This window comes from Anolis sagrei, chromosome 6 (assembly GCF_037176765.1).
Source record: "Anolis sagrei isolate rAnoSag1 chromosome 6, rAnoSag1.mat, whole genome shotgun sequence".
Lineage (NCBI taxonomy): Eukaryota > Metazoa > Chordata > Lepidosauria > Squamata > Dactyloidae > Anolis > Anolis sagrei.
The window spans coordinates 122,461,044-122,474,523 of NC_090026.1; the positions used below are offsets into that span (position 1 = coordinate 122,461,044).

Here is a 13,480-nt window from a genome sequence, read left to right on the forward strand (position 1 = left end):
GACGCCCCGCCCACTCAGGCCCCCGTTGGGTTCTGGGTCTCGTAGTTGAGCCAGGCGCGCTGAGCGTTCTAAGCCCGCTTCCCTGGACTCCACTTCCCAGCATGCCGTTCGGTGAATTGATCAGTATGGGGAGTGGAAAGTGGAATGCATAGCCTTATAGTGATGTAGTAGTGTGAGCATGTTGGGAAGAATAGGAGTTTGGCTGCCATGGCTCAAGGCTAAGGGAGTCTTGGGATTGGTAAAGACCTTGTAAAACTACCATTCATCATCCATAATATTTGAGTACTTGGAAGTGGTGTCAAAGTGTGCTAATTCCACAGTGTAGATGCACCCTAAGATGCCTTTGGAGCAGGCATCCAGGTGTTTTGGGCTTCAACTCCCACAATTCCTAAATGATGTTAAAAAATAAAAGAAATAAGCATTGGGAACATATTTAGGCATTTGCTATGTTTTATTTATTTGTTTAGGACATTTATATGCATTATCAATTATATATATAAATGATCTGTGCATAATGAGTTCCTTAGAAACAAAAGAACCAATGAACGAAATCACACCAAACAATGTCTCACAACACAAGGTGTAACCATCACTCAAAAATTTATGATTTTGTCATTTGGGAGTTGTAGTTGCTGGAATTTATAGTTTACCTACAATCAAAGAGCATTCTGAACTCCACCAATGATGGGATTGGGCCATACTTAGCACACAGGGCTCCCATGACCAACAGACAAAACTGGAAGGGTTTGGTGGGCATTGACCTTGAGTTTTGGAGTTGTAGTTCACCTACATCTAGAGAGCACTGTGGACACAAACAATGATGGATCTGGACCAAACTTGGCACAAGCACTCAATACGCCCAAATATGAACACAGATGGAGTTTGGGGAAAATAGACCTTGACATTTGGGAGTTGTAGTTACTGGGATTTATAGTTCACCTACAATCAAAGAGCATTCTGAACTCCACCAATGATGGAATTTAACCAAACATGGCATATAGGACTTCATGACAAACAGAACACACTGAAAGGGTTTGGTGGGCATTGACCTTGAGTTTGGGAATTATAGTTCACCCACATCCAGAGAACACTGTGGACTCAAACAATGATGGATCTGGACCAAACTTGGCACGAATATTCCATATGCCTAAATATGAACACAGATGGAGTTTAAGGGAAATAGACCTTGACATTTGGGAGTTGTAGTTGCTAGGATTTATAGCTCACCTACAATCAAGTAGCATTCTGAACCCCACCAAAGACAGAAGTGGGGCAAACTTCCCACACTGAACCCTCATGACCAACAGAAAATACTGTGTTTTCTGGTAGTCTTTGGCAACCCTTCTGACACCCCCTCGCAACCCCCCCCCCCCAGGGGTCCCAAACCCGAGGTTGAGAAATGCTGCCTTAAGGCCATCCAGTCCAACTCCCTTCACCAGGGCAAGAAAACATAATCAAAGCCCTCCTGACAAAGGGCCACCCAGCCATTCACACACATATATGTATATGACAGATTCAGTATCAAAGATTTGAAAGGGACCCCTAAAGAAGGATAATGATATGCTGGATGTTCCAGAGTAGGCAAACCAGATATCAAAGAAACAGCAAGGAATACTGTTTACCCACAAGCATAAATAAATTACATATATTAGAAACCAACATTTTCTCATGGCTTTATTTTCCAGATCAACAGACTGGGCCACAGCAACGCGTGGCAGGGGACAGCTAGTTTATTATAAATCTTTATAAATTTACATATATGGAGCCCCCGGTGGTGCAGTGGGTTAAAGCGCTGAGTTGTTGAGCTTGTTGACCGAAAGGTAGCAGTTCCATTCCGGGGAGCAGCGTGAGCTTCCGCTGTCAGCCCTAGCTTCTGCCAACCTAGCAGTTCGAAAACATGCAAATGTCAGCAGATCAATAGGTACCGCTCCGGCAGGAAGGTAACGGCTCTCCATGCAGTCATGCCAGCCACATGACCTTGGAGGTGTCTATGGACAACGCCGGCTCTTCGGCTTAGAAATGGAAATGAGCACCAACCCCCAGAGTCGGACACGACCACACCCCAGAGTCAGACACAACTGGACTTAATGTCAGGGGACTACCTTTTACCTATATGTGTGTGTGTGTGTGTGTGTGTGTGTATAAATAAATATAATGTTCATTTGTGGGATTCACATAACTCAAAAACCACTGGGCGAATTGACACCAAATTTGGACACAATGCTCTTATCAGGTTAATGAGTGACCATCACATTAAAACTCTGAAAAACACAGCGGAAGAGACTTTAAAAGCCAAAAAATAAAAAATACATTACAACGCATGCGCTAAACCACATATATACACATATACACAAATTTATACACACACATATACACAGACTGGGCCACAGCAATGCATGGCAGGGGACGGCTAGTGTGTGTGTGTGTGTGTGTGTGTGTGTGTGTATATATATATATATATATATATATACACATATATATACACACACACATATATATTATATAGTATATTAATAATACTATGTAACATGATTTTTCTTCCCAGGTTATCAATGTCATTTCCTAATTGCTTCTATCACAAAAACTTGGGAAAAGTTTATTAAACTGCAAACACTTTGTATTGTCGAAGGCTTTCATGGCCGGAATCACTGGGTTGCTGTAAGATTTTTGGGCTGTATGACCATGTTCCAGATGCAGGCAAAACGTCAGGAGATAATGTTTCTAGAAAATGGCCATACAGGCTAGAAAACTTAGAGCAACCCATTTCTGTCTGGAAGAGAGATGCTTTTGAACTGTGATGGAGGAAAATTCTGAGAGTGCCTTGGACTGCATGAAGATCCAACTAGTCCATACTTCAGGAAATAAAGGCTGACTGCTCATTGAAGGGAAGGATAGTAGAGGCAAAGTTGAAGTACATTGGCCACATGATTAAAAGACAGGAAAGCTAAGAGAAGACAATGATGCTGGGGGGAAAGGAAGAGGGGCCGACCAAGGGCAAGATGGATGGATGGTATCCTTGAAATGACTGGCTTGACTCTGAAGGAACTGGGGGTGGTGATGGCCGACAGGAAGCTCTGGCGTGGCTGGTCCATGAGGTCACAAAGTGTCGGAAGCGAATGAACAAATAAACAACAAACAACAACAACTTCTGTCTTAGGGCCTTCTCGGTGGTGGGCCCCCGGCTGTGGAACTCCCTCCCTGCTGACATCAGACAGGCGCCCTCCCTTATGGCCTTTCGTAAGGGCCTGAAGACATGGCTTTTCGAGATGGCATTCAACTGAGTGCTATGTTACTGGAAATGACAACCGGAATGGATTACGACTACGAGATTGATTATGATTCCATGATAAGACGGAGCGGATTATTTTAGTATAATTAGATGTTGTGTATTAGTAATATGTTAGTTCTGTTGTCTTGGCTTATTGTAAATTGTCTTTTATGTGCTGTACACCGCCACGAGTCGCCCTAGGGCTGAGAGCGGCGGTTAATAAATGCAGGAAATAAATAAATAAATAAATTAGTGCCTGTGAGTGTTTTTGAATGGCAAGTTTTGAACAACTGTGGATTCATCTACACTGTAGGATTAATGCAGTTTGGCACCACTTTAACTGCCATGGCTCAATGATATGGAATCTTGGATGTTATGGCTTTACAAGGTTTTTAGTTTTCTCTGCCAACGAGTGATGACACCTCATCAAACGACAATTTCCATGGTCCTATAGGATTTAGCCATAGCTATTAAAGTGGTGTCAAGCTGTATTACTTCAACAGTGTAGAAGTACCGTGAGAATGCTATTACTACGCGAGATGTAATTGAATGTCAATACTTTGTTTTTGCGGGACATCCTGCATCACATTTTGCTCTAGTTTTTCAATGAATAGCTCATTGAGTCTCAACCAATTCAACCTAGTTTGTGGCAGTCACAAAAATAAAGTTTCTGGAGTATAATGACTCCTTTCAAAGTAAGTTCCACACAATTAAAGAGGAAATAACACTTTCAAACTAGGAACAGATTTTTCCCCCAAAATTTTATTACATAGTGTAATAGGATTGATAGTAATAGGAAGCTCATTGGAATGTTACGCGACCAGATATCACAAAGCATTGCTATTGTGTTTATTTATATCCTGCTTTTATCTCACAGCAACTCACAGCATTTAAAGAGAACAATGCAATTCAAAATCTATAGCATACAAATGGTATATATTTAGCAGGAGGATTCATAATCATAAAACAGTACATATTAATATAGTTCTTCATTTGGCATCACTTATTGTGACTTCAGTCTGCAAATTAACAGCATAATCTTACAGTTTATGAATTCCACTGAGTTCAATTGAGTTTTTTCCTTAGTTGATACTTAGGATTACACTATAAAGCAGGTATGGGCAAACTTGGGCCTTCTAGGTACTTTGGACTTCAACTCCCACAACTGCTGGAAGTTTGGCCATGCCTGCTGTAAAGCAACATTTGGCTCAGCTCATTTTGTTCTTCTTTGGACACATTCCAGCCTGTCCGTATCTTTCTTGAATTGTGCTGCCTAGAACTGGACAAAGCTTCATTCAACAGATCTGAACAAAACAAAACAGATCACTCCTTTATCTCTACACTATACTGCTACTGATGCAGCCTAGTGCCCATCCAGACAGTATCTTTATCCCAGGAGCTTCCGCAACAAACAGGAGGGTGGCCAGACACCATTCTCTGTAAGCACGGAAGCAATCACTTCAAAAGGCAAAAAACATGAGATTTCCTGGTGTGGAATATTGCTGTTTTAAGTCGAATATGCAGATCTTTGCATATCTGCAATCAGAAATCATGGGATATTTTTATTAGAGTTTGTTCCTGGGTTTTAGATGTTTGTTCCTGATTGGTTGGTTCCTAAAAAGAAGGTGACAACTGAGTAGAAGGCAAAAAATTGTTTGTGTGCCAGAAACTTCATGAAATATGTGCAGGGCACATTTTCTCTTACTAGGACAAAGAACAGAACTCTTGAGGTTTTCATCTTGGGAGCCTCTAAATCTTGCAACAAAGCATCAAGTCTGGATAATGGAGGCAGAAATCCTGGGACCAACTACTTCTGAATTCCCAAGATTTTTTTGCCCCTGTTTAAAACCCGTAATTTAGTGCTGTCTTGGAGCACCCTTAGAGTCGTGTTGGCCTTTTTAGCTGCTGCATCACACCATTGACTCATGTTCAACTTGTTGTCCACTAAGACTCCTAAATCCTTTTCACAGGGACTGTTTTTAAGTCAAGTGTCACCCATCCCATATAAATTTCATAGAAGCATAGAATTATAGAGTTGGGAGAGACCTCATGGGCCATCCAGTCCAACCCCATTCTGCCAAGAAGCAGGAATATTGCATTCAAATCACCCCTGACAGTTGGCCACCCAGCCTCTGTTTAAAAACCTCCAAAGAAGGAGCCTCCACCACACTCCGGGGCAGAGAGTTCCACTGCTGAACGGCTCTCACAGTCAGGAAATTCTTCCTCATGTTCAGATGGAATCTCCTCTCTTGTAGTTTGAAGCTATTCTTCCACGTCCTAATCTCCAGGGCAGCAGAAAACAAGCTTGCTTCCTCCTCCCTGTGACTTCCTCTCACATATTTATACATGGCTATCATATCTCCTCTCAACTTTCTGTTTTCAGGCTAAACATGCCCAGCTCCTTAAGCTGCTCCTCATAGGGCTTGTTCTCCACACCCTTGATCATTTCATTTTTATTGCCTAGCTGTGGTACTGTACAAATATTTCTCCTTGTTAAAATTAATTTTGTTAGTTTTGGACAGATTCTCCAATCAGTTAAAGTTATTTTGGATTCTAATCCTATCTTCTGGTGTATGGTGTCATCATTACTGAAGAGGCTGGTGTTAAAGATAAATAACCATTGTTAATTGCTTTGCATCAAACTGCTAATTTTTAGCTAAATTGTTAAATTGCTGTATACTGACAGCACCTCAGAGGAGGGAAGGGTGAGCCAAAAGCAAGGATGGAAGAGCTTTGTAACAACAACAGCAACAGCAACTGCTCTATAATACATATAAAAACAGCTCACAGTTCTGAAGGGAATTATATTCCTTCCTGGGTGTTGTGTTGTGTGTGGATTTCAAAAACCTCTGTATAAAACTGCTGCCTTGCTCTGTGTGGTACTTTGCACAGGCACAGGACTCGCTCCTTAGTTACTTCTGCAGAATAGAACTATTGTAATTATAATCTCCTCGATTACTAGTCTTAATTGGGAACACAGACTAGCTATTAAAGCATGGTGCCTCTACATTTGCTATCGTTCCCGATTCGGTTGCCCATATCCAACAGAACTGAACATACAGTTCCCTCCTTACAGATGGAAGAACCTGGCTCCTCATTGGGAAACATACAGTCCAAGTCTTCTGGCAGCTTCAGAAATCTTGCGAGTCTTTTTCTGGGGGAAAGGATAATAGGGCAACTTATTGGATGATGGTGCCAGTTTTGAGGCTGACATTTGTGAATGTGTCCAAGTCACTGGTGTGAAAGATGGATTGGAGTTATATGTCTTTTCAACAGGGCTTGGATTTTCCTGCTCACTCAGGAGCCCCATGGATTGTTCACAACTTGTTAATGATTCTTCACATATCACACTTTCCTCCTGAGATAGTTTTCTGCCAATGTCAACTTGTTCATTCTTGTTTTGCAGAACATCACAAGGGATTATTTTTCTTTGTTCTCCTTGTTCAAGGCGGTGGAGCTCTAGGTGTATCCTCCATGGTGAACTATCTTGTATGTTTTCACCAAGGGGCAGATCAAGGCAGACTTCTTTGACAGGAACCCATTCTTTGGATGCTTTCCCCCCTTTCGCTTTCTTGTTAATTATAACAGGGTTGACCATAGATTCTTTAGCAATGGTCTCGTCATCACCTGTGGGGAAAAATGACATTTTTTCATTGGAAAACGGGGAATAGATTCTAAGCAGTAGTAAAGAGAAAACAAAAGTAATAAAGACCAAACAAAAGTGGGAAGATTTATAAACAAAAGAGAAGAAATGTGTACATTGTGGATGTAAAAACATGTATGCACCATTAGAATATGGAGAAAGTAAATGGGATTTTTCTCTCTCTATTTCTTAATCCACAAGAGGAGAACATGGAGTCATTTACTGAGGCCGAATGGTATGAAATTAATACATAAGCCAGTAGATCTTTTGCTGCTGCTAGGGTGTTTTTCCTTCTGAAAAACCAGTAACTATCTGGATACTTATGTATGTATTGTGCATGTAGGGCAGATGTTTTGCTCATATTACACATATATAATTGCACTAGCTACCTAAGATTATCAGCTTCATGTCTGAAGTTTGCTGTATCATAGTTTGTTTGTTTTTAAGCTAATTACATATTCTCATATTATGTACACAACTGGGGAGAACACAGAAGCTGTCCATCATGATACATAATATGTCAAGCTGTTTAGAAAGGATCACGATGACACAATTTGATAATTACTAACACAGAGAGCGACATTCTCGCTTAGTTACATATTAAAATCTAGGAACAGGAAGAGCTATTTGTTTTGTTTTCACATGGCTGCCTTTTGCCTTGACATTCAGTAAAACTTCAAGGTGAACCTGAGCCAGTTCAGAGGTTCTTAAAGTGATTGGTTGTTGCTGCTTGCATGTTTTAGTTAAATCAGTGTTTACATATCCTTCTATCTTATATTTAGAATGTGATCACTTTCAGATTATGTTGTTATCTTTTACTCAGAAATGAATTTCAATTGGCTTAATGAAGTTTGCTCTCAAATAAGTGTGAATAGATTGCTACTTATCATGGTTACTGATGGCAGATATCACTATGTAATGCAATTTTTATTCTTGGGTTATAAATGTCATTTCCTAACTAGTTCTATTATAAAAACGTGGAAAAGGTTTAGTAAACCGCAAAATTTTAATTTTTGCAGGACATTCTTCAGCACATTTTGCTATAGTTTTCCAATGAAGATCTCACAGAGTCTCGACCAATTCAACATAGTTTGTGGCAGCCACAAAGATGAAGTTTCTGGAGTATAACAACTACTTTCAAAGCAAGTACTGCACAACTGAACAGGAATTACACTTTCAAACCAGGAACAGAACATTTTTCAAATTTTGTTACATAGTGAGTCAATAAACACACTACTGGTTGTGTCCTAGAACAGTGGTTCTCTAACTTCCTAATACCATGACCCCTTAATACAGTTCCTCATGTTGTGATGATCCCCAACTATCAAATTATTTTCGTTGGTACTTCATAATTGTAATTTTGCTAATGTTATGAATTGTAATGTAAATATCTGATATGCAAGATTTATTTTCATTCACTGGACCAAATTCGGCACAAATACCCGATTTGCCCAAATTTGAATACTGTTTGGGTTGGGGGAGAGGATTGATTTTGTCTTTTGGGAGTTGCAGTTGCTGGGATTTGTAGTTCACCTACAATCAAAGAGCATTCTGAGTTCCACCAACGATGGAATTGAACCAAACTTGACACACAGAATTCCCATGACCAACAGAAAATACTGGAAGGGTTTGGTGGGCATTGACCTTGAGTTTTGGAGTTGTAGTTCACCTACATCCAGAGAGCAATGTGGACTCAAACTATGATAGATCTGGACCAAATATTCAATATGCCAAAATTTGAAAACTGGTGGAGTTTGGGGAAAATAGACTTTGACATTTCAGTGTTGTAGTTACTGGGATTTATAGTTCACAAAACCCCCATGACCATCAGAAAATACTGTGCTTTCAGATGGTCTGTGGCAACCTCTGACATGCCCTCGTGATCCCCCAGGTTGAGAAACGCTGTCCTAGAAGAATAAAAGTTGCTATCAGACGTGTGGATAAAATTTGAGCTTGTTGGATTTAGTACTTCTTTTTTTACAAATTAGAAATGCAAAGAACTAGATATGAAGAAGTGATAATTATAAAGACAATATTTAAAAAATGGTGCTCCATAGAACAGAACAAGTTACAGTATACCATGAATCATAAATGCAGATAATAAAGACTCGGTCCCATGAGAAAGGGAATTTTCATTTTCGTTTAACACTGGGATTTTCATAGAGATCCCAATGGCAATTATTAACCTAAAGAAGAGGGAAGTATAAGGGAATTAATGCATAAAGATGAGAAAGCAAGAAAAGGGATTTTTTTTGGGTGGATGACACATGGAATTGTCAAATAAATTATACAGCTCATTTTTTTTATCTGTCTAAAGTTCAAACAGGGACAAGTAATATCAGGGATGGGACTCATCACTTTTAAACTGGTAATGCTTTTAGTAGATCATCACAACTTTAAATGCTAATTTGAATGTCATTGTTTGAAATATGCTTGTTCAACACAAATAAATCTGAATGCTAATGTGTTTTTAACCCTTTTTCATATCTGGAAGCACTATGCGCTATTCCATCTGAAAGCACTCCTATATTTACTCCCTTCCCACATTGGAACAAATATCATGGAAGCAAATGAACGTATGTGGAATCAGCCTTAGGTTTTAGGGATGTAAGGGTGCTGGTTGAAGTTGCAGGTAATCGCTGGATAGGAAGAGAAATTTTCAAATTAAGTAGCACTGGAGGAAAAGGGCATTTTATTTTGTATTTGTAAATATAATGTGGCATCGAGCTGTAACCAATCTCAGGTGGCATCAGGCTTCCTGGGTTCATCTCGAAGATGGTTATATGTTTATTGTGCTTATGCCGCATTGCTATACCTAAATGCTAGGAGCGAAGGGGGAAATGGTTGTGTGCACGCACTAAGGCCCATTGCACCATAAGGAACAAGGAAGGAAAATGGATAGCTTGTTTTGCAGCTCATGAGCTTTGACATTTAGACAACCCTGAAGACTGGTGCCAAACCTTCAACATGCATCTTAGGTTAAACCCTATGGGATGCAAGCCCCAGTGTAGTGCTAAGGAGTGGCGTTAAGGTTTAGACCACAAAATTGAAGTCACTTATTTCAGGTCCCTTCTACACTGCCATATAATCCAGATTATAAAAGCAGATGATCCACATTATTTGCTTTGAACTGGATTATATGAGTCTACACTGCCATATAATCCAGTTCAAAGTAGTTAATCTAGATAAGCGTTTCTCAGCCTTGGGGTTGGGTCCCCAGGGGGGTCTTGAGGGGGTGTTACAGGGGTCACCAAAGAAAACACAGTATTTTCTTTTATTCATGGGGGTACTGTGTTGAAAGTTTGGCCCAATTCTATCACTGGTGGGATTCAGAATGCTCTTTGATTGTAGGTGAACTATAAATACCAGTAACTATAACTCTCAAATTTCAAGGTATATTTTTTCCCAAACTCCACCAGTGTTCGCATTTGGGCCTATTGAGTATTAGTGTCAAGTTTGGTTCAGATCAATCATATGAATCCACAGTGCTCTCTTGATGTAGGTGAACTACAACTCCCAAACTCAAGGTCAACGCCCACCAAACCCTTCCAATATTTGCTGTTGGTCAAGGAAGTTCTGCGTACCAAGTTTAGTTCAATTCCATTATTTGTGAAGTTGAGAATGCTCTTTGATTGTAGGTGAACTATAAATCCTAGCAACTACAACTCCCAAATGACAAAATCAATCCTCACAAAACTCCATCAGTATTCAAATTTGGGGGTATTGGGTATTTGTGTCAAATTTGGTCCAGTGAATGAAAATACATCCTGCATATCAGGTATTTACATTATGATTCATAACAGTAGTAAAATTACAGTTATGAACTAGCAACTAAAATAATGTTATGTTTGGGGGTCACCACAACATGACGAGTTTTATTAAGGGGTCACGGCATTAGGAAGATTGAAAAACACACATCTAGATTCTATATGGCAGTGTGGAAGGGGCCTACATCTTAACTTCTAACACTGGATTTTTTTGTTGGGAGCCATTTAGTAGCCACCAAGTTAAAGTAAGGTGAGTGTAACCAGGAGAACCTGTGGATCCAATGTGCAGAGAAGCCCTAGATGTGATCCTCACTATGTTCAAAGGAATTTATGATCATCTGCTGAGGATTTAATGTTTAATGGAGTGCATTCTTCCCAAAGAGCAGATCATTCGTCCCTAAAAAGGTAAATTATTTAACAGGAAGCAGTTAGGCTAAGAAAAGTCTATGATCAACTTAGAGCCCTTCCACACAGCCCTATATCCCAGAATATCAAGACAGAAAAATCCCACAATATCTGCTTTGAACTGAGTCCACACTCAGATAATGTGGGATTTTCTGCCTTGATATTCTGTGTAGAAGGGCCCTTTGTATGCCTTCTTTTCAGTAAAGAACACAACACTTCTTTGTGTTCAGTGGTTATAAACTAAAGAAGGCTAAGCACACCCATTGTATCAATAGGATTAACCTGCTTGTTCCTCTTATTGTTAGACACAAATTAAATTTACTACCAGCTTCTTCTTCTCTCCCTCCCTCCTTTATTATTTTCAAAATATAAAGAGAAACAATTGTTAAATCTACTTTGTAACTACCGTGTTCCTATTTAACTAAAAAACCACCTATTTTATTTATTTTTGTCCCCCTTTCCTTTTCTTGTCTCTTGCTTCTTTAAAAAAAACCCCCAAACACACTGGAGAGAACACACTTCTGGCAGGCCTACCCAGTCGATTTTTAAATGAGGATTTTAAATTTACATTATATTTATCTTCGTTCTGTTTTAGTATATGTAATTTATGGGGTTTTGTTTTGGTTGTTTGTTTGTTTTTTTGCTTTATGTATTTTAAGTAGTTTGCACCCCACCCAAAGCCATGAAATAAGGTGGATAAAATTTGTTGTTGTTGTTGTTAAGGTATTTGCTACTAATGTCTCCTTCCAGCCCTTAACCCAGACTAAAGCTGGGAGTTCTATGATGAGATATAATGCCATCTCCCCACCAAATTAAACTTTTTAAAGGCTGGGTCCACACTGCCATATAAAGCAAAATATGGTTAGGGTATAATGCCGTTCAATGAAGTTCAATTGCATTATGTTGGTCTATGCCAGTGGTCCGCGGCCTCACTGTTACTGCACCATTGCACTGAGAGTGAGTGTTCACCCATAACTCTCTTATAATGCTGAGGCTTATTAAATATGGTTTTTTGTGGGCGAGCAGATGGCAATTACTGGATGGCATGTTCTGTATCAGAAACTAGAGCTGATGTGGTCTATCCAATGCAATTTTCTGACTCAGCACCCCAAACAACCAAATTGAATCTAAAATTGACCAAAAACTGATTCGTAACCCTTTTGGTACTAATATTGGAAAGTGGTCCTTGGTCAAAGTGGTCCCTGGTCAAAAAAAGGATGGGAATCACTGATCTACACTGACCATATAATGCAATTCCAAACTGCATTATAGGCAGTGCAGAGCCATGCTTAATTTGAAATGTCATTTAGTGGTTTGAAAACAATCCCGTAAAATAGCTGTGTCTTCCTGCAATCCCATGCAAATTTACCAGGATGTAAGCTCCATTTAACAATACATAACCTTATTCTAATGATATAGAGGACTGAGCCATCTACCTTTTAGAGCAAACACAGCTGTATGGCTGGATCTACACTGCCCTATATCTCAGGATCTGATCTCAGTGGAGACTCATATAATCCAGTTCAAAGCAGATCATCTAGGATCAGATCCTGGGATGTAGGGGAATGTAGATCAGCTTGCATTGTTTTATGGCACCTTAAAGGCTAATAGGCGTATAATCCAGAGCCCTTAAGGTGCCACAAGACAGTTTATTGCAAAACCGATGCACTTTGAACTTTGTTTCAACTTTGTTAGAGATATGTGTACGTGTTTCTGAGTTGTCTTAAATACCAGTGACAATTTAAAAGAATGCACAGAGGTTAAAAGTTCAAGTCTAAGACGTACCTGTTTTAAATACAATAATGTGTGTCTGCTGCTTTTGCTTCTGCTTTAGACAGTCGTATTGCTCTTCCAGTTTGCTTACGTCCATCTTGGTCGGCTGCCGGGAACAGTCTGAGGCTCCTTGCTTGGACGGATGAGTCACTAAAAAAATACTGCTCATATATTCATAAGCACTCACCATCTGTTCCCATAAGAAAGACAAAATCAGGCAGAAGCAGAGCACTTCCCTCATGGTGCTTGCCAAAAAGCAGAGGTGGCTGGAAACATGAGAAGGAGTTCGCCTACAAGGCAATGGATTCCTTTTCAATACCTGCTGCAACAGGTGCTGCTCAAGGTTTCAGTCCACGAACATGTCAACTTTGCTTCCAAATGCATCCAACGAACCTATGAATGCAGGCTTTAATGGCAAAGAACTGTTCAACTGGAACCGGTGTTGACTTAAGGGCAAACATACGAATCAATCCTTGCCAAAACCGACAGAGAAATACAAAACCTCACTCAAGAAAGTACAATACACAAAGCTCAGGAAGATGGCTTTGTACTTTCCTTAACCTAGACTGAAAGGTTTGGCTGTGATTGTTTTAAAGTTTTCCACCTTTATTTTAATGGTTGATT

The 13,480-nt window shown here is 39.8% G+C and overlaps 1 protein-coding gene across 1 annotated transcript; it reads right to left on the reverse strand.

The window, feature by feature from the left end:
- Window positions 1-4,012: 4,012 nt before the first annotated feature.
- Window positions 4,013-13,480, reverse strand: C6H9orf152 (chromosome 6 C9orf152 homolog). The gene is made up of 2 exons (XM_060783465.2): window positions 12,869-13,480; window positions 4,013-6,895 (listed from the first exon to the last, which is right to left on the reverse strand). The coding sequence occupies exons 1-2, from the start codon at window positions 13,095-13,097 to the stop codon at window positions 6,363-6,365; spliced, it is 762 nt and encodes a 253-aa protein (XP_060639448.2). The 5' UTR covers window positions 13,098-13,480; the 3' UTR covers window positions 4,013-6,362.